The sequence below is a fragment of the Bos taurus genome, chromosome 17 (genome assembly GCF_002263795.3).
Source record: "Bos taurus isolate L1 Dominette 01449 registration number 42190680 breed Hereford chromosome 17, ARS-UCD2.0, whole genome shotgun sequence".
In the NCBI taxonomy this organism is placed as follows: Eukaryota; Metazoa; Chordata; class Mammalia; order Artiodactyla; family Bovidae; genus Bos; species Bos taurus.
The window spans coordinates 67,268,336-67,290,366 of NC_037344.1; the positions used below are offsets into that span (position 1 = coordinate 67,268,336).

The 22,031-nt window shown below is 42.9% G+C and overlaps 1 protein-coding gene across 3 annotated transcripts in view; it reads right to left on the reverse strand.

The window, feature by feature from the left end:
* Nucleotides 1-529: 529 nt before the first annotated feature.
* PITPNB (phosphatidylinositol transfer protein beta) overlaps nucleotides 530-22,031 on the reverse strand; it is a 61,284-nt gene continuing 39,782 nt past the window's right edge. Inside the window, exons 7-11 of one of the 3 annotated variants that reach the window (XM_059876150.1) lie at nucleotides 20,410-20,487; nucleotides 8,831-8,941; nucleotides 7,050-7,172; nucleotides 3,751-3,836; nucleotides 530-2,578 (exon numbers count right to left, since the gene is read on the reverse strand). In XM_059876150.1, coding sequence (XP_059732133.1) covers nucleotides 3,789-3,836; nucleotides 7,050-7,172; nucleotides 8,831-8,941; nucleotides 20,410-20,487 — 360 coding nt within the window. In that variant the 3' untranslated portion in view covers nucleotides 530-2,578; nucleotides 3,751-3,788. 3 annotated transcript variants of the gene reach the window in all.

Genomic DNA, 22,031 nt, shown 5'->3' on the forward strand with positions numbered 1-22,031 from the left:
AGGGAGTTGGCCACCTCTCTGAAGGTTGAACTACTCTAGAATGTTAAGCTGGCACCACGAGAAAAATTATGTGTCTAAAACCAGAAGACTGGAAGCAACAAAGTCCTCAAAGAGGAGATGTGAAACCCGGCCCCAAAGCAAAAAGCCATGGTCTTGAAATGAGCAGAATCTAATGGCAAAATCCTGAGTACTTTAAAAAAATACTATGGGTTTTCAAAAAAAAAAACAAAACAAAACTATAGGTTTTCCGTAATTTTCCCCTTAAAAAATAATTTTTTAGAAAACCTCTGAGGATAATATATAATCCTTCTTTACTGTCAGCTTTCAGAGAGAAAATTTAAGAAATCAAATGTAACAACTTAAAGTGGCATAGGCACACCTCAAGAACAGAGGTTTGCAATAAAAAAAAAAAGTTTCCCCCAAAGTGACAGTGCTGCACATTGCAGAATTCTTGAAAAAACAGCAGAGGTGGTTCACCGCGCTCTGAACCAGACGTGGCATCAGGTGAACAACCACTCAAGCACACAAGTGGCATTTTGTGATCAAATTTATTTTTTGTTTAAATTTCATTTACTTTGTTTTACTGTAATTTACACAAGAGACTTCCAAGTAAACTAGATATTTTACATTCACCACACATTCCCCCAAATCTCCACAGTTGTTAGAAAAACATTAAAATCCATGTGCTGGCCCGTCATTTCCATGTGCGCCCAAGCTCCCAAACGATGCTACAGATGCCAGTGAGTTAAGTTCATTAAAAGGAGAAGGGGAGACTCTACTTCACCAGATTAGCAATAATCTTCCTGGCATCAGACGCTTTGCAGACAATGATTATGCTCTTGACAAAACCCATCTTACAGCAGTGCCCAGAGAGTAGACGTCGGTTCTGATCCTGAGTACACAGAGGACACGTGCGATGTGGGGTCTGCAGCCGAGGGGAACTGGGTGCTGCCACGCGGGAGTGACCCTGCACAGCCATGTCCAGGCCACTGCGATCACTTCAGTGGGGACACAGGGCAGGAAACCAGGGAGCAGGGAGGGCGGGGCTGTCAGCGAATCAGATTACGAATATGGTATGACCACGGGGCCTGGCGTGGGGCAGGAGCGGTGGGAGGTTAAAGAAGATGGCTGGGACCTGAAGGCTTCAATAAGATTCTATTCGAGCTCCCAGGACTGACAGGAGAAGAACTAGACTTGGACAGAGAAAGATTATAGAAATCTTACCTAGCTATTATTCTTTTCTTTAAAAAAAAGGAAAAAAGAGGAAAAAAGGAGACCCGCAGCTTCTAGGCTACGTTTTCCCGATGCGTGTTCAGGGTGCGTTCCAATGATGTCCCAGGAGAGCACACCCCAGCGGGTGCAGCTGCGCTGGCCGCGGGCCGGGCCTCTGTCTCCTGTGCAGACAGGCCTCGCGCTGCCTCTGAATCTCTTCCTGTCTCAGACGCAGCATCTCCCCCTCCAAGTATGTATTTCAACTCGAAAAGAGCAAAACGTCATCACTATCTGTGTTCTACCATGTTAAGTTGTGAGGAATCTAGATCATTTGCATAGTTTCCAAGCTGTAATTTCAGAAAACAGTCATTTTAGAAACAGAACTCCATGGAAGTGCTGTACTTCCAGTTTTTCTTAACGGCCTACAATCCTATTAATTTCTTCATCAATTTCTGTCTTTGCCTAACAGAAGCCTGAAAAATTATACAGTGTTGTTTTTTTTTTTTAATAAATCACAGACCGTCATTTCCATTTTTCCTAGACTTGATGTAGAAAAATACTTGAAATTTAACATACAAAAATTCAATAAAAAATGGAATTTTTTTTAAAAGGAGCTTTATACCTCAGGGGCAAACAAGTAAAAACTGGCCTGTAACTCTTTACTAATAGATATTGTCCAATTTGGCTGTATGGTAATGAAAATCCAGAAACAAATGATTTTAAATACATTCAGAGTTTCATTCCAGATTCCTTGGAATACCAAAAGATTTTTAATAAACTTTCCTGTGGGATTCTGTTGATTATGGGACTAAAATTAAAATTTATAAGAGACTGATTTAAAAGAACAAAAAAGTAATAAAAGGCTATATATATATGTGTGTGTGTGTGTGTATGTATATATATATATATATATCTATATATATATATATATCTATCTTGGTCCACAACTTGCCATTTACGAAACATACCAGCTAGTATTACATTGCAGTCAATTCATCCATTAATGGTATTACTCTGATAATTATTAAAATCTGTTCCAGGTATATATACTGAAAATATTTTCTTTTGCATTCTTGCTGAAGATAGGTACAGTACTTTGGAGAAATTGTACTAATCCCTTCAGTATGTTTATATGTACATATATACACAAGTGTGTGTACTGGGATCTGTAACTCTACATGCGTTTTATATACAGCTACAGATTGACACACACAAACATATATACACACGTAGCTGGGACCCGTGCCTCTGGGCACAGACCCACAAGCACACGTCTGGGAAACGTCAACACTGCAAGACATGGTCAGATTCTTCTTCACTCATCACTGGCTGCACTGGTTCCCCTTACTTGACCTTGATTACGTAACTGTAAGAAAAGCAAAAGATAGTCCAATGTGTTAAAATACAAAAAGACAAAAAGACACACAAAAAAACGTTAGACCACAGCTTGTCATAATCATTCTCTAGGGAAAAAATCCTCAATGTAGCAAAATTTCTGGCAGACAGTATACCCCAACTACTGCATTTTTTTAACCTCTTGATTCAGGTCTTGCTAAGAGCATAATATTTTGTTTCATCAGAGGGAAAATAAATTAGAAGCAGAAATAAATGACAGAAACTCAGGAAAACTTAATGAAAGTAACAATAAATTTTTTAAAAATTTTACGTGAATACTGAATTTTAAGAAAAGGGCTTTTGGAGGAGCCCTGGTGGAGTCCATCCTTTCTTACTTGGCGCTGCTTTCCTTCAGGACTGAACACCGCTTGTGCAGCAGCTGAAGAGCAGGCAGTACATGTCGGGGGCAGCAAAGACACAGCAGGGGAGAGCACTGCTCTGTCTCGTCATCTCCTCAGAAAACGCCACAGTTCAGCGCTAACAAGTGGCAACGGCATACTGCCTATTCTGTTTACCCATCCTGGTCTCAACACGTGGGCTAGGTTCTGATGTTCTCTTTTCTCCCCTATAAGAAAATCTCTTATCTGGCGTGTAAATGTGTGTGAAGGAAGTAACACCATACAAATATTTCACACTGGAAATGAAAACCAGTGTATTTATACATATTAAAGCTAAATGTAAAGATACTTGAAGAGTCAACATGAAGGAGAACTTTTTGGTATTCAGAAAAAATTTCAAATTAAATGAATTACTGACGCTCATGGCATGGGATGAAGGATCTTTGATTTTAAATGGTTTTATATGTTTCCTTACTAAGCACAAAAGGTCCTAGTGAGAAACAGGTCAGGTAACTGGCTATCGATGGGAAATTGGCTGCATGGTGAGTGAGTGTGCTTGGCAGCTGGATTCTAGCCTGCAACACTAAGAACTAACTTGGGATTACTACATTCAACCTGCTCCACAGATGAAATTCTTATACGATAGTAACTCGTGTTCACTGTCAATGTCTGACATATATTAAATTCTCTTAAATTCTAAAAATTAAACCACATTTAACACACTGTCTCTATTCAGCAAGTTAACTACCCATTACCAAAAAGGTTCTGGTTTTTAAACATTCTTTTCACCCAGGTCTTCACTTACACAGTTTGGTATTGTCTCTGACCCTACAGGGGACTCATCTAGACATCAGCAGCCGACGTGCCTCGGACGGAACCCTTCTTACGCATCTAAACGTAAAATAAGATCGTGAGCTGCTGAAATCACAGGCTCTACATCGGGTTAGTAGCAAAGGGAGAAAAAGACCTTGAAGAGATTGTGAAGTGACCGCTGCCTGTTTACAAGCAGATATCCACGTCAAAAATGAAGTTCTGAGGCCATTCTAGTTACCTTGATCCAAAGAAAATCTTGCAAAAGGCTTTTTTTTCTTACACAGCACAAAAAAACATGTTAATATCTATTCTCGGAAACAGGAAACAAAAGCCTGCAGACTGATGACGTGAAATTATCAAAGATCACCAGGGTGAGCGAACTGCTCACCAACACAGTGTGAGAAAATGCCCTGATGGTCTGGTTCACTTTTTCACAGTCCTTGGACCAAAGGAAGCCGTGTGGTGTGGCCACCTCTGGCTTCTGAGACCAGTGTCCCTCAGAAGAGTTCTTCACGGTAAGTGTATTAAAGAGCGGGAGGCGAAGGAAGAGCAAGAGCGCACAGGGACAGTGCACAGAGAAACAGGGGCACAAGGGTGCATCACCAAGGAGCAAAGGGAGCTCAGCCCTTCCCACCACCCTCCCCTCAAGGGCCAGGGAAGAACAAGCCTAAAGCTGCCCTAAGTACTCCTTCAGTTGCTGGGCCTAATCTCAGTGTTTCTCTGTGGGATTACAAGCTCGGGCATTCCTCTCATGCCTGACCTCTCAGAGATGCTTTGCCTTCTCTCCAGGGCCAAAACCCATTTGAAAGAAATCCAATTCTTAAAATATTTGAGAATTAAGAAAAGAACTACAACACATCAAATTCTACCATCAGGTGTCAGGGAAACAAGACCTCAAGGAAAGGGGAAATGCCTCGGTGGTGAAGAGGACGTGGAAATGGTAGGCACTCTGGCCTGCAGGCATGCTGCTGCCCAGACTGAGAAGACGCCAGCAAACCAACCGTCAGGGCTCAGAGCAGCAGCAACGTGATGCGGAATAAAGCTGTCCCTGGTGACCTGGAGCGAAATAACCTATGTGGGATTTAACATTAAGATGACCAGCACTTAACCCTGAAATCTGACTTGAAGTATTTTTGAAATACTTCAACGAAGACACTGCCATGGACTCCCAACCCTGAACCAAGGACAGATTCCTACCCACTTTATGAGGGAATCTGTCAGTTTAGGCCACATGGGTACAATCACGATGTTTTCTGATAAGCTGGGTTTCTGTGTGACTACCTGACACCTTCTTTTCAAGTGCAATTCCCAACTCACGATTGACAGGTGTGCCTGGAGACGCAGCTGGGCCTGCAGGTCCGCCACAGGTGGGGGACAGTCACCACCTCCTGGTGGCGCTGCGCTCGGATGTCTGAGACTAAAACGCTGACAGGGAAGTGAGCGCCGCCCCCCACCCCGGGAAAGAGGTGGCCTCAGCCGTCTGCCTGAGGGCTCCGCCCGCTACCCTTTGGCCATCACCACCCTTCCTCATGATAGGAGTGGGGCCTCAGCACAGAAATCAGAAGAAAGCCTCCTTCCTGAGAGTTCAAACCAGCACAAGGAAGTCCGTTTTTGGTTTTTTAACTGGTGCTGGCAAATCCCTTTTTGGAGATGCCAAAGCTGTACCATAAACTTACTAAGGATGAGGGTGTAACCCTGGTCTTTCTTTTCAGTGTTCAGCTGACACCCGCGGCTTGGAGGGGCTAGAGGCAGAGCTGGTGGCTCTCTGGAGCCTGGAGCACCCGGCAGGAGCGGAACCAGGCAAGGCGGGGAAAGGGGCCGAGACCGTGTGGTGGTGAAGGGCGCTGCTTAGACAAGGGCGTCTGACTCGAGAGAAACAGTGCGACAGATGTGGGACAGAGGTGTCACAGGAAGATAGCAAGCACCCTTAGCTTACTCTCGCCTGTTTAAACATCCCGCCTGGGGCCAGCCTAGAAGTACGGGCAAGGGGCGGTCTTCTGTACTAGCCATCCTATCACCCCGCTCCCAAGGCCCAGAACTCAGAGCCATGCCGTTTAGTGTGAGGAACTGAGGTCGGCGAGGCCTCTACTGGCTGGCCTGCAAACCAAACCCTGATTTATAATGTTGTTACTATAGGGGAAACATGTTCCAAATTTCAAAAACTGAACTTAAAAACTTTTGGAACAAAATCCATTCATAAGCTGGAGGCTGCTTAAAGTTTACTTTACATATAAGATAAGGTTAAAACATTTTATTGCCTTATAAAGAAAATATGTGCTAGTCCTCTCAGAAGGTTTGTATAAAGCTAATTAGAAGCAGATCTGCTGTAATCACCAAAAGTAAGCAATTTTAAACACAGATTCTTTACAATGCTATGTGCCAGACAAATAGATTTCCTTCTGTGCCAAAGAACCTGATTTGCTGCCAGTCTCCTGTGATTAAATGGAGTTCCTGCCTCACACACAGGCGTTCGTCAAATACTCCCCTCCTGCCTGTGGAGCTTCTCAAACTGGGACTGCTGGCAGGACTCTGGATGACTGCATGGAAACCGAGAGCCTTCGCTGGACATCCCTTGCGGGGCCTTACTTTCAACTGAGAAGCGCAGCCCGGAGCAAAAGCAAAACCAGACACAGGCAAGAGTAGGTGGGGAAGAACCATCCGCTCTGGGAGGAAGGGGGTGCTCGCGAGCTGCAGGGCTGGCTCACAGGTATGGGGAGGAGCTGGGATGGGCTGCACTTTCTGAGACGTGGCCCGCAGGCCTCCAGCCCAGGGATCACCTGGATTTCTGCCCCAAGCTTGTAAGAAATAAGGAGTCATTACTGGCTGTGGGAGGGAGGAGGCACTTCTGGAATCAATGACAATACCACTAGCTTTCTTATCTTGGCTACAGAAGAGGGAACTAGGACTTACTGTACTAGCGGTAATAACCTATTGTGATAATAAAATGACAGAGGCAACTTGGCCTAAGTTAAGCGAATGCCTAAAAGGACTGTGAACCAGGCACCATCACAGAGAACCAGCACGTGCAAGGGAATACAAAACCAGTGGACATTTTACGGGTAACAAATTCTAGATCAACAGAGTTCTAGTCTACTTGCATAAAGATGCTCAATAAAAGAGAAACCAGAATAGAAAGATATTAGTGTCTAAGAAACCAGAGTTTAACAAGGATATAGACAGGAAGAAATGGCTTTCAATAACACTTGCCCTCATTTTAAATCTAAACTTATTAAGCACGGACACAGTTTTAGAAAAGGGAAATCAGAGAATTTCCACAGAATGAAGTCTTACTGTTTCTAGTTCTTTCTGAGTTTCATCTTCCATTCTCCTAATGTCTTCCATTGTCAGATCAATCCACTTGTCAATCCAACAAAAAAGCTGGCGATGAAAGTTTGTAAATATCCTTTTTTCTTGCTTTTAAAACAAAAGAAAGTATTGTAAGATGGCAAAACTCTAACATTAAAAACATTTTTTGCTTTATATGCCCCAGTTAACCCATGAAATGACATATTCTTGGCTTGAAAAGACCACTGTTTCAATTAGTGAAAATCTTAATTCCATCCTATTAACATTTTGTAAAGCAAAATAAAAAGAAACATCTCCCTGAGAAATGTGAAAGGATTCTCCTTGCAAAGGCAGAATGATTTGTCAGAAACTGTAAAAAACATGGTTGACGCGTTCAGATCCAACACGAGCTCCAGCCAGACCCAGCTTATTTTTACATTTTTCTAATGTCAATGACCTAAGGTCAATCTGACTTCTGCTACAGAACCATACATTGTCATTTTCCCCTGCAATTCAAAGAAATACTGTGAGGCGGAATATAGCAGGTACTGGAAGAATTGGATTCTTCAGAATAAGATGTTTTATTAAATTAAGAATTACTACATACTCTCCATTAATTTTCCTGCTCTAGTATTACTATTAATAGGTATATATATGTATGTGTATGTGTGTGTGTGTGTGCATACATAAAATTAGTGACTATAACGTATGTAATTCGTGGCTTTAACTGCTGGATTATTTAAGTTTTACTACACTTTCCAGAGAAGAGAGAAAAGTGCAATGAACAGTGAGTACTTTAATATTTCTGGACAATCTTCAACTTAAATTTTTTTTTCCATGAACAGAAGGGACCTCATCAATTATATGTGTAACTTCTTTATCAGAACTGGCTTGTTAACCTATTATTCTGATCCAAGAGGAAGAAAGAGAGCCAGTGTTCATAGTGCCTGCTATGGCCAACTGCAAGCAGGCTTAGGAATAATTTAAGACCCTTTAAAAAAAAAAAAAAAAAGTTAGATCAGTTACAGTTTGAAAGTAGAAGTGACGGTGAAACTCAGATACAACTAGTTGTGGGAAGTTCCAAGATAACACAGGGGCTTCTAAATAATGACAATGGAGACAATTCACAGACATCTATGAATTATTCACCCTACAGGAAAATTAAATACCAAAGAAACTTTCATATTCCCTACAAGATTACAATCACGAGCATCTATGCAACTGCAATTCTCCCCTTTTTCTAGATCAAAACACTTGTGTTACTATCTCTTGAATGAAGACATAAAAAAGAGGTAATGAGAACCAGGATCCTCAGATCATGTCACTGCAGGTTCGGCGTAACCATTCCCAGCGAGGACCTCCGAGGAGGACGTCCCACCAGAAAGTGCGAAGTTCACAGACAGCACCGTCCGGAGAGACCTGTGGGCCCACCAGGAACAGAGGAGCCTCAACAGCAAGGCCTGGCCTCTCCCCTCCAGCCAGGGCCGGGACCCAGGTTCCCTTGGGGACATGCCAAGGGCTCCGCACAGAAGAGCCGGGTAAGCCATCAGGAAAGCACTTGGCACAAAAAGAATGCTTTGCTCTTCCCCAGAGAAAGCCCCTTAGAGCCTCCGCTGGTGTCTGATTTTGCTGTTTGTAGGGAGAAAAAGGAGGGCAGAGAGGCATTATACTGGGACAAGAATTTCACCCAAATGAGAAGGAAAAGGTGGCAAGAGAGACAACACCCCACTCACGGCTACCTGCAGTCTTAACCCACACTTAGTCACAGCGTTTGGGACAGGCTTTACCTTCTGGATGAAGTTTTCTACTTTGCTCTGCAGGCCCCACCACTTGAATTTGATGGTCACCAGCTTATAGGCACACATCTGAGGACAGTCAGGGTTGTTTGCCAGCTCCTTCTGGATGAGGAAAAGCAAAAATGGGAAATCACGACTTGAACGTTTAAGTCTTGATTAAAGCTGACTGCTGTGTAACAACATCACAGACGTCTACGAAGAAAATCACACCGTATGGTTTAATGCGGGTACCTGAGAATCTGAAATCATTTTAGCAAAAGCAGCAGCATTCCCGTGCTGCCGACCCTCCTTCCACAGAGCAGGCTACTTCCTGGTTCTACAATTTAACAGGCACAGCGCTCTGCCTCAAATCACACTATTCGGAATTCACATTAAGTACCAAATTCTATTCACATCGTGTCAATAGCACGCCTTTACTACGTGGAGGTCTTCCTAACGCCATTATCCCACTCCCACCGTGGATGTGCTGGGGCCTCAGTAAGAACACCATGAGGAAGTTTGTCTTCTAGCGCTGGCAAGCGCAGGGGCACTGCTGTTAATTGAGGTATTTTCCAACCAAATGAGGGGACATGAAAAGGTATGTAGTAGCAAAAATCATCTATCATCACCAAGTATTTGGAAGCAAATTCCACACGTCAGGACTTTAATTTCCACGAGTAATTATATCTCATAGTTTAAACGTAGTTGAGAGTTAGGGTCAAAAGGGAAAATAATGGGGGGAAAAAAAAAGCAAGGGAGAAAGGGTGGGGAACCATCTGGATTGGAAAAACAAAATGTTTATAATTTACTTTCATAAGAAAACAAAAAAGCAATTAGAATTTGGATTCTCAAAACACGTTACCCTAGGTCCAAGAGTATGAAAACTTACTCTGGATTTTTAGGTTCAGAAATAAGAAAAGAAAAAAAATTGGAGTGGAGAGAAGGAGTGAGAGGAGGCAGAAAAGGAGGGAAAAAACAAACACGACAAAGTGTTAACAACTGTCAAATCTAGGTGGAGGTGTTTACAGTTCTCTGCTTCTGGTTTCTTGACTGCTTTTGAACTTTTTCATTATAAAAATTGGTGGGGGGTGGGCATTGCAACCCACAGCACTGCTGATGATCTCTGTGGTGCAACTCAGCACAGGCGGCTGTCCTGGCACAACACACGAGCAGGTTTACTTGGGGGAGAGGGGTGAGCTGGGGGAGAGTGTGAACCAGGAGCTCAGCGCACACTTCAGTGTCCTCACCATGGACCCACTGTGCATCATGGGGTTCTCCCACGGCGGTGAGTGCAGGAGACGGAATGCCTGCCTGCTGGAGCAGAGAGCCTGGGAGGGGCCCACAGCAGTGAGCGAAGGCAGCCGCAGACCCGTGCCTGGACCTCCCAGTCCAGCCCGGAAGGTGGGTCAGGCTCAAAGATTCCCAGGTGGCAGAGGTGGGGACCCCCGGCAGTGGGGAGGGCAAGGGCTGTCCTGCCATCTCCCGGCTCAGTCCTGGTGTACTTCCAAGAGCACAGCCATATCTCAGGACTGTCATCAGGACTAAATAAGGCAGGGTATGTATGCTCCGTGCTTAGCTGGTGGGACTCAGCTGAGCATGCATTAGTTCTCTCTCCTTTATTCTTACATAGAGTTCAAAGAGTAACTTGAATATGCAAAACAGCTTTTCAAGAAAGTTTCTCAAAAGAGTAGCAAGTTAGAGGGGCCCTTTCTACAGAAACTAAATTACGGGGTGAAAAGGCACACGCCTTTTACAAGGGTCCTCCCCTTCTCGCTCACTGCTCTCGGGGTCACCCAGCACTCGAGACACCGGCACCGGTGCAGCCACCCCAGGCGCCCCTGCCGCCTGCTGCGCCCCCCTCACACGCTCTCCACTGGCAGCAACTTCGCTGTGTGTGAGCAAGTGTTTCCAGCCAGCCACAGGTACATGCATTTTTTAAATGATGAATTTCTGGGTCTTATTCTAAAGCCTCAAGATTATTCTTCATTTATGTAATCATAGCAACCAGGCCACATTTCACTTCCCCCCACCTCCCCCTTCAAACCCTCAATAATGTTCCAGTTTCAAGTGAATTCTATGATACATGAAAAAAAATTCCACTTTGGTATTATTAATAGGACTCAAAAGTTCTGTAGAGACCTGCATGATTGATCATCTTTTCTCAGAAAACGTCTTCTGTAATAACATTTCACCTTCTGAATAATGACCTGGTACATGGATTAAATCAATGAGGCAGCACCACAAGCATTTAAATACAAACATTACATACAGCAAACTGTCCTTTCGTAGGTGAGTTCTATGTCAGCAGAGAAACTTGACTAGCTTATAGCTCTATTTTTCCAATTTCCTTCCCATAAAACAGAGAACAATGTTAAAATTCAGCATGGATGGGTACATGTGTGTGTGCACGCACGTGTGCACACACACACACACACACCCCCTTAATTTGTGAACAAGTTTAATTCACCAAGTATTAACTGGGCATCATTTACAACCCAATCTGTGCTAGGTGTTATCAGAGGACACAGGTGGCTGGTAGACAGGAAAGTAACCATGTATAAAAGCAACGATGAAACCAGTACCCTTGGCGCCGACAGTCTCTGCCAGAAGGGCACCTACTGTGGGTGCTGCGCCCTGGACTCCCATCTCTGACCTGCAGGCCCTGCACTTAACTGAACTGGGCTCTGGGGTCTACAAGTCAGTCCACAGCCTTCCCCAGCGGGCAGCGAGCTTCTCAGGGCCCAGCCTCGTTGAAATGTCAATGACAAGGCTGGTCGTTTACAGATCATTTTTTCAATAAGCGATGAGCCAGTGTGGAGGTGCGCTCTTATCCAATGAGGGTCAGTGACAACGCTCACATGAAACACATCTGGGTGTACGCAGAATAAGGCATTTAACACAGTGAGGCACGCCTAACAGCAGTGCCAGACTAGGAGTAAGGGGCTTGGGCTGCAAAGTAACCTATGTAATGTAGTCGGGGTTCTTCCCTGCCCCCGCCAGCCAGTAGAAGTGAACACTGGGCTCCATTTGACCTATTTATCCCCCACTGACGTGCCACTGAAAGCAGGGGTGTGAGCTGAGTGTGAGGGGTGGGGTTGGCCCAGGGCTACAGGAGCTAGGCTCATGTCCCTCATGTCCAATGGCTCATCTTAAAACTTGCTATAGTTTTGCATTTTATTCTATAATATGCCCAGGCTTAACAAATATCCTCCTGCCCACCAACTCTGGCTGAAACGTCCTCTTGGTGGAGAACCTCTGATACACCACGGATGAGCCCTAAGACACCTTCCAGGAATGGAACATTCCAAGGTCCCTATTAATTATGGACTACTGAGAGCTTCGTTCTCAAACTCCAAGTCGCTAGACAGCCTGTGCTAAGTGAGAACCTTGGGTGTTTCTAGAACACCAGCTCTTCAGAAGCCACCCACCCCTCCCCCCATTTTATAAAAACAGCAGGATAAAGCATGGTTCTAATTAAAGAGTAAGTTAAATTTAATACACACATGCCTACACCAAGCCGGGCCTCCAAGAACAGAGCACACACACCTGATTCCAACAATCACCCGAGTTTGCTTCTCACATCTTCCTAGTGACTTTGGCAGGCTGCTCAAACCAATTAAAACGACTACTGGTAATTGACAAAATCTACTGGTCTACAGAATGTAGTTTAGAAACTGTGAGTGATAGGACAGAAAGGAACCAGCTCTCTGAGCTCTCGTCCACAGACGTAAAAGGTATAGTCAATCTGCTTTTGGTTTTCTATCCAATTATTAAAAAAAAAAGTTCAGGGAAGAATATGGAAATCAATTAAAAAATAAACAAGTGAACAAACAGCCTGCTGCCCTTATTTCTTGGCCTAATTCTCCATAATATCAACACGCAAGGGGGAGGCACAGAGGTGACATACAGAAACATAATCTTAAAGAGCCTTGGAGAAAGATGAGAACACATAAGTTATATATTTTCAGTTACTAATACTGTATTACTATTATTATATTACATTATTAACATCTGTCGTATTTGAGATCTCACCCAATCTAAAGATGACTTATGCAATTCACCTCTTCATCTGTGCTATGGTGTTAAAACTAGTGACAAAATAAAGAAAATAACTTAAGAAAAGTCTCCATTACTTAATGATGACAGAAAATAATGAACTTGACTATAAGTGGTTTAAAAAAAGCATAATCTTGGCATAATCTTTCTGGGGGGGCAATGGTCTGACACTAAGTAATTAAAAAGTCTTAAAGCTGCTTATATCTTATATAGATGCCATATACACTTCAACCTGATAATTCTACTTTCAGAAATGTATCCCAATTCATCAGGTAAGAAAATAACAACCCTGCAGATCAGTTTACAACAGCACAACCTTGGACTTAGTAAATGCCATACCCACTGAAAGAGCTGGTGAAATACCTCCTAGGTCTTCCAAACAATGGGCTATTACATGAAGGAATAAAAAGCACAGTATGAGTATAAATAGGTATCTGTGTATAGCATAAACATCTATAACAAAATAAACTGTGAATTAGGGAATATACCAAATAGCAATAATTAAATGGTGAGGCTACAACTGCCTTTTTTCAAAACTTCATAAACATGTATCATTTTATAATCAAGAAAAAACTAATATACTTAAAAAATAAGACTTATTAATAAAAGTTTTTGCTGTCAGCTGAGTATTTTAGGACAACAATTTACTTTGCCTTAAATTATTAGTATCTGGGATCTATTTTAAATCTTCATTCACCTTTGATTACAACAATAAATGTTTTTCTGCCTATTTTTGATGGTTCATAAATCAAAGCTAAAAGTTGAATTAAGATCTTTAATATATAACTTTAGTCCAGTCCATATTTAATTTTTCCTCATCTTAAACTTCTAAAGCAAAAATGAGGTATAAATGTAGAGTAAAATATTATCAACTCTTCAGAGTTACCAGAAGTATTCTTATGAAAAAATGTGTAACCTTTAAAAAATGTGAAAAATCTAAATGGGACAAAATATTGCGACCCCATATTCTGAGCAGTGTTCCAGAATCTAGATACCCCAAAGGAGTTTTGGCTGGTCTGCCCAGCCTTCAGGAGACTCACGCGATGCTGGCCCAGGGCAGAGTCTGCTCTCTGGCCTTCAACAATACAAATGTTTTCTGATTCTTTCCTCTTCCACCAGTTGGAAAAAAAAAAAATCCCCTAACAAATAAAGCCATAATCTAAACGTGGATCATTCACAGCTAATTCCAATCCAGCCCAACCCTAACACTTCCTAACCTAATATAGGAGAAAATAAAATTAACTTGTATTTAATGAAAATACAAGTTTTATACAGATTATGGCATGAAAACTGAAAAGAGCAACTGAAAATAAAAGGTAAAGGATGGTGGGTTACCCAAATGTAAGAATCAGAAGTTCTATAAAAAACAGTCACGGGCTAACAGAAGAACCCCAATCACTCGTCTCCATGATTGAATTTCAGCTGCAGTACCAGCTAGTTGTGAAATGTTTCCAAAATTGTATTTAAATAGTTTGTGTATTCACTGAATTCCTTACATTTCACGTTTCTAACTATAAACAGAACCTCTAAACTCAAATCATGTTTTTAATTTAACGACACATATTAGGTTACCCTGAGGCATGCGGACAAGGCCTAAGGGAGAGTAGCGTATACTGAAGCCACACAACGGAATCAAACAAAGCGCAGCGTGTTTAACCGGAATGGCGAGCAATCAGCCCATGCGCTCACGAGAACTGGTTTCTTGGATCTGTGACAACATACACAAATGTAAAAGGGGGGTGGCGGAAACCCCAAAGGCATTCTTCAAAATCATTTTCTAAAAATGTGCTCCGCAGTTTCATCCTACATGTCAACTGCACATATACTCTTTCCTATTTAAAATGTGTTGGGATAAAGACAGAACAGATATACGCTGCATTTAACCAGTTAACATTTTGCAAGAACACAGCAGTTTCTATAAGGCTCACACCCCCTTCATATTTTAATTTTTCAATTTTAGACAATTTGAATGCTCAATTTCAGCTGCTGATTTCGTAAGGTTAAGTTTCCAGCCCAGATTTCACTAAAGAAAAGTTAAAAATAAACGTACTGCTGGGGCTGTTGCCAGTGCACCCATCAGTAAACATCAACAGAAGATTACACTACGTGTGTCAAGTATGTGTGCCGAAATCTCAAGCAGAGCCCGCTTCTACCATCCCCAGCCACTCCCTCAATCTGTTCCGACTGTGGCAGCCATGTGGACAGGCCAACACTGGACGTTACATTCTCTGTAAGTACATGGCATGTCTAACACTGATGTTTACTTAAGATGGCTAACCTGAATTCAGTGGATACTTCCTGAGTATCTACGCTGAGCAGACAGACTCCTGTACTCAGCACTGTACATATCAAGCACGCTGGACATGGGGCCTACAGGCTGAGAGTCTGGAGGGTGGGGATGAAGTGGGTGGGGGAAGGGAGGGAGTGTGAACCTGTGAACTGTGTCCCTGACGTGGGACACACCAAGGGCCATGAGCAGGGCGTCGATGATGACACTCAGAAAGTTTCAGAGTCAGGAGGTTCCTATATGGGCAAAGGCTGTCAAGTGGAAGAAGTAAACATGGGATAAAGTTCAAAAGATTAAACTAACCATAGGTTAAACTCATATAGTAAGTTTCACAATAATAAAGACAGCAAAGCTTACTGCCTGGGAGAGAATGATTGGTCACATTTTCCATGTCTCCACACTTAATATTTTTGTAGCTCACAACCATTTTACTAATCAGAACTCTGACATGTGCTTCATGCTTGTGTCCAATTACTCCAGGAGTGACACCAAGTACAAGTGAAATCACAAGTTCACCCTTCAAGTGAAACGCACGAAGAGAAGTTTCTGTCCCTGACAGTGTCAGGAAGACACAAGAGGCCCATCTTGTCAATGCACTCTTCGCATCCGAGTGGGACACCCCATCCGTCCACACCCAGTTCTTCAGCTCTGTCCAAGAACAGAGGCATTCAAGGGCCCAAAATACGGCTGGAACTAATCATGTACTGCTCCTGCGGAGCTCAGCTTCTGGAAGAAACAGAATGGCTCTTCTGGTATCCTCTTAGGAGTTGCATAATTAATACACACTAAGGGTGAAACTATGCCAAAGCCGTTGACTGTGTGGATCACAATAAACTGTGGAAAATTCTGAAAGAGATGGGAATACCAGACCACCTGACCTGCCTCTTGAGAAACCTATATGCAGGTCAGGAAGCAACAGTTAGAACTGGACATGGAACAACAGACTGGTTCCAAATACGAAAAGGAGTACGTCAAGGCTGTATATTGTCACCCTGCTTATTTAACTTATATGCAGAGTACATCATGAGAAACACTGGGTTGGAAGAAGCACAAGCTGGAATCAAGATTGCCGGGAGAAATATCGATAACCTCAGATATGCAGATGACACCACCCTTATGGCAGAAAGTGAAGAGGAACCCAAAAGCCTCTTGATGAAAGTGAAAGAGGAGAGTGAAAAAGTTGGCTTAAAGCTCAACATTCAGAAAACGAAGATCATGGCATCTGGTCCCATCACTTCATGGGAAATAGATGGGGGAACAGTGGAAACATGCCTAATCATTAACTATCATATAAGAAAATTAGACCATGCTATAATCTTCAAAGGTGTTGTTTCAGTTGGTTAACATGACAACTCCTCACCCATCAGAGAAAGCAAACTGGAAAATTAAAGGCATCCACATGTAAATGGATAAGTCACTGGTATTGCTAATCACAACCAATCACAACACAAAATGAACCACAATATGGATGTGTATAATCTACACATACATATATGTATAATACTACACAGAAGAAACAGACTTATATCCATGAGAAATGCATGGTTTTACCTTGAAGCAAAAATGTTTATCAGGTTATAAAATACTCTATTATTATGCAGACTCAATCAAGTGTTGAGACCTAAATAGCAAAATATAATTCATGTGCTCAGATTTTAAAAATTCTTTTTTTAGAAGGAAAATGAATATATATACAACTAAAGTCTGAACCTCTAGGTTTGTAATTTTTAAAAAAATTAAAAACCTATGTATCATACCATAAACTAAAGAAGTCTGTACTCTTAACAAATACAGAATACATGAAAATCTATTATTCCCTGGTAACCCCATGACCCCCTGCTAGCAAAGGCTCTAAAACTGTGCAGCCTCTGCTTTACGACTGACCCTGGGTCAAGCACCCATTAAACACTCATAACCACGAGGGGTAAGGACAGGTGAACCAGGATGTGATGGACAATCAATCCCCAAACACCGAAACCATGGGAACCCCTGGACACTAGACAAAGAAAAGGAATAATTATGTCCCAAACAAGGTAGCATATTCACTGATCTCACTAAGTCCAGAAGATGATAGAGGCTTTTTATTTTCAAAGACAAAAGCATGACAACAATGAAAAAGCTACCATTTATTGTCCACTCCCTCTCTGCTGGGAATATAACACTCATTAGTTCTCACACAAACCATCAGTTCAGTTCAGTTCAGTCGCTCAGTCGTGTCCGACTCTTTGCAACCCCATGAATCACAGCACGCCAGGCCTCCCTGTCCATCACCAACTCCCGGAGTTCACTCAGACTCACGTCCATCGAGTCAGTGATGCCATCCAGCCACCTCATCCTCTGTCGTCATTCCCGACTTAGAGATGTGGAAACACGCTTCAGAGTTAAGTTATTTAACTCACAACTTGTAAGATTCCTGATGGGTTTTTAATGGGTCTCTCCTAGCGCCACTGTCTCCTAACAGCTTCCCAGACCACTGGAAATATGACTGGTATTAAAAGAAGTATCAAATTCTGGCAAATATCATGAATAAGAGAGCCACACCCCTGCCATGATACAGGAGGGCAAAAAGGTACGTATTGGTGAGCCAGTGTCTCTGGATTAGGGGTAAAAATCTGCTATGTCTCCATGCCTTATACATCTCTGTGATGAGTACTGAATCAAGTATGACAGAAACAGCAGACGTTTCTCCTGTGACTATTATCTGCGTTTCTGTGGCCAAGTTTCTCATCTATAAAACGAAGCAATTGTATTTACCTCATAGGAAAACTGTGAAGATTAAATACAACCTCATATAGTGCCTGGCACCAAGAAAAAGATTCTTTTCCCTCATCCAGTCTGGTGCAGACAAGCAGTAAATACTGTAATAATTCAGAAGGAAAATACCACTGTGGGATAAGTAAAGGGAAGTTTCAAAGAGATCATGGGGCGTGCACGGGGCGGTGGATGCACTCTGGAATGTGTTCTGGTAAGGCGAGTCTGCGGAGGGGCACGGAGCGCCTCTGGAGCGCAGCAGGACCACCAGGCAAGGCAGCACTCGGTCCGGAGCACTGTGACACACAGCCCTGGGGGAGCAGGTCCACAACGGGGTTTCTCCTTCCCCTCTGCCCCGAGCACCATGCACTTCTTCCCTATTCCCGTATTTCAGAAGGACAGAAACCTTCAGCTATCATCCTTCCATGGGGCTCCCTTTGGTGCCATGCAAGTAGGGTCTGCTGAACAGAGGCAGAGGATGTCGATAAGGACAAGTCAGTCCCTAGGTTCCTATGATTCCAGCTGTATCACTGACTAGTCAATCCTTCTTACTTTTCATTATCCATCTCAGCAGTAAGCGATGGGTTCCTTAGTTATTCTTGACTACCTAAGTTATTTCTGAGATCATGATAACTCACTGAAATCCAGTTAAACAGTAACCCAACTTATGGAGTAGCTGCACCTGCCATCATCTGGCTCAAGTTTAACAACTGACAGGCAAACGGATAGAATGGTATCATGATCAGCCACACGCTTCCTGAGAAATCACCTACTGTTCAATCCCCCCGCCACACACACACACAGGGGGTAAAAATTCACTACACTGCAACCTGAAAAAATGCAAAATTCACATTTCTAAAACTTAAGCCTCTTCTAGAAGTTTAAGTAACCATTAACGGATAATAAAAAGACAAAGCAATGTTAGTTACAGAGGTACAAACCATAAATAAAAAAGCAGTAAATGTCATATCCCTAGTTCCCAAAGGTTGGAAATCAGGTAGAAATCAGAATGTCAAGCTACGTTTGCTGTCTTTTGTAAAACTGGCTAGGAGTTCCTACAAGAAAGACAGGCACCCAACATAAATAGCCCACCACATTATATAGCACCACCGTTTCAAGTTTATGCTTGAAAAACTGACAATGTGAAGAAAATGCAAGATTTAATTCACCTCCATGTCTCAAGCTCACAGCCCCGTACTACTCCCTGAAAAGAGGAGCTGGTATTACTGGGACCAGACAGCCTGTGAGGACCCCCGGCAGCCTCGCAAGCAGCCTCCTGTCTATTCCAGCACAGTTCTCTCTCTCTCTCTCTCTCTCTCAAAGCCTGTGTTAAATCTGTTAAATCTCAGAGAAAAGGCTTCTCCTCTGACTCAGGGTGAGCTCTAAAGTTCATGGCGAGAAATCTTGAAGGGGGTGTTTTTTTTTTTTTTTTTAATCCATTAGAGTAAATTTAGAACACATATACTGAACTTGTCCCTTAATTTCTAAGAGACATATATCACTTTCTGGGTATTGAGTCTCTAGCCATGGCCATTAAACTGGTAGAATCTTGAACCAAACTCTACTCAGAGAACAAATGTGAAAATAAGATAATTATGAATCATTTCTGAGAGAAGAAAGTCAGACTCATTCTTCATTTTAATTGATGTGCAAGACAGTCCCAAACAGTCCAACACCCGTGGAGAGCCACTCACTGGGTTCTTGTGGTGCTGTTACAGTAATCCCCTATCTACAGGCAACAGCTAGCACCTAGACACCATTTGTCAATGACCCGTGACTGGCTTCAGCATAAACAGATTGGTTACCAAGTAAAATCCCATTGGTAGAGAATCTGCTTTGGGCATGTTTAGGTTTTTATGCTCCTCTTCTCTTGTCAAATTAGCTGTAATAACTGGCCATCAACACATTAAGCCTTCTCTAAGGGGTTGTCATTTGGTTTAGCGGATGTCTTTAAAATCCATTATATTTCTATAGCGATTTACATTACTACCTGGACACTGCTTTCCTTCCAGAAATAAAAATAAGGATGTGCTCTTTATTAGACAACAACCACTTGCCATCAAGACTGCTCTCTGGCGCCCTGCTTTCCAAAAGATGACTGTTAAAAGGCCAGGAGCCTGAGCCCGGGGAGGGTGAACTTGTTCAGTTTCTACTAAGACTAAATTTAAAACTATCAACCTTCATTTAACATAGACTTCTGTACTGCTTCAAGTCTCAAAAGAGAACGTTACAATCCCCAAAGACTAAATCACTTGTCTCTTGTAAGAGTTATCAGAATAGCATTATGCTCAAAGTGACAGCCTGGCTCTGTTCTGTTTGTTAATGCAGCACAGACTTGCTGGCCAACTGCAACTGGCTGTGAGTCCTTATCGCAAATAAAACTGTTTTTGTGCCATTTCTATTTTTCACTTAAACGTCGCCAGCTCCTCCAGACTCAGGACCTGTCAAGTGTCCTGCTGCCAAGACTCTGCCTGTCAGAAAGGTCAGCATCCAGTACCTTCCAGTTGGGTCCCAGAGGGCCTCTCTTGGTCTTGACGGACTGGAATAACGCTGGGTCTTCATCAGCTTTGTAGTCCTGCAAAGCAAAACAAAGTCAGAGGCGGAGAAGAAAACCAGAGAAAAATTTCTACCCTTGGCCAGAATAGCCCTTTGCAGCTACTAAGCACAGGACAGAAACTGCCTGGGCTCACTGTGCTTTGCATAAATGCAGGGAAACGCTTCTATGCGACATGAAGTTGTCCGTTGGGTTCTCTTTGCTCTAAGCTTTTACCTTAAGGCAAAACAACTACATAATAAAAAGCAATACAAGTCTTGATCAACAAGTACACCACAACTGGTTGCTGGACTGCTGTTACTATCTCTAAGAACAAATTTTTAACACTTCTCAACAGTTTCAGCATTTTGATATACTTATCATCATACTCAAGAAATTAAGCAGATCCACACCAGTTCTGAAATGCCCACGAGACTCTAACACCTGCTGGAGAGCAACTACCATGACTGGAAACAGATCAGAACTGTGGGTTCTGTGCACCCCAAGCGCTGCCACGTCTGGGTCTGAGGTGGAGCCCGTCCGTGGAGAGTCACCGGTACAAGCGCCTTAGGGACCACCACACTCAGGTCAGTCCCGCATGGCCAAGTGAGGTGAGGGAGGGCTTTACGACTCCGTATGGGACTCAGTTACAAGCATGTCACAGGGCACGGCCCTAAAATCTAGGTTTTATGCAAGGTTCCTGTGTGTGTAAATTCTATGTCCCTTAATATAGTCTTTCTGGTAGAATGGAAAATACAAGAGAAGTAAACCCCTTTAATCCTATGTGCTTTACGGAAGTTCTTTTGTCATTTCGCACGTACACGTACATAATCCACATACAGAAATTAAAAATTATTTTTGAAGAGCTAACGTCCAGATTTAAAAAACAAAGTGAGTTATAATACTAACAGTGAACAGAGGTCGGGTGAAAATATTACAAAAGGACAACCCCTTTCTTCTTGGGCAGGGGTCCTTCTAAAGCAGGGGTCCTTCACAGGATTTGTGGAGGACCACATACTTTGAGAAAAATGCCCAGACAAGTCAATATGAAAAAATATCAGTTTTAGAGATAAAGTCAGTGCAAGCACTGAACGCACGCCAAAGCACAATACAAACTTTCAAAATCAAAGAAAACAGGCTGAGAAGCAGCAAATCAAGACTCGACAGTTATTCAGTAAATGCATATGGCATGTTAGTAGTTTCCAAAGAGAAAGTTACAAATATATCATATGAGGAAGGAGAAAAGCGAGGTTCAGGTACATAACAAAACTTCTTTAAGGGGTGGTAACTGGGCAAATATGTGACCTTGAACTCAAAGCCTGTCTAAACGATTACAGAGGCGAACCTGACTGGCGGCGTTGGGCCTTGCTGCTGAAACACGCAACACGGCACAGACACAGGAGGAGGTCAGCCAGCACCTCCAGGACAACAAGCTGGGATGAGCCGACTGCAAGGAGTCGGACAACTGCAGCTACCCAGTGTGTCTGGGCATATCAGCAGAGTTCAACTACTGTCAGCTAACAGGAATTCTTAAATCCCAGTTTAGAACCGCACCCCAGAATTAACAACTTCACTGCGGACTGAGG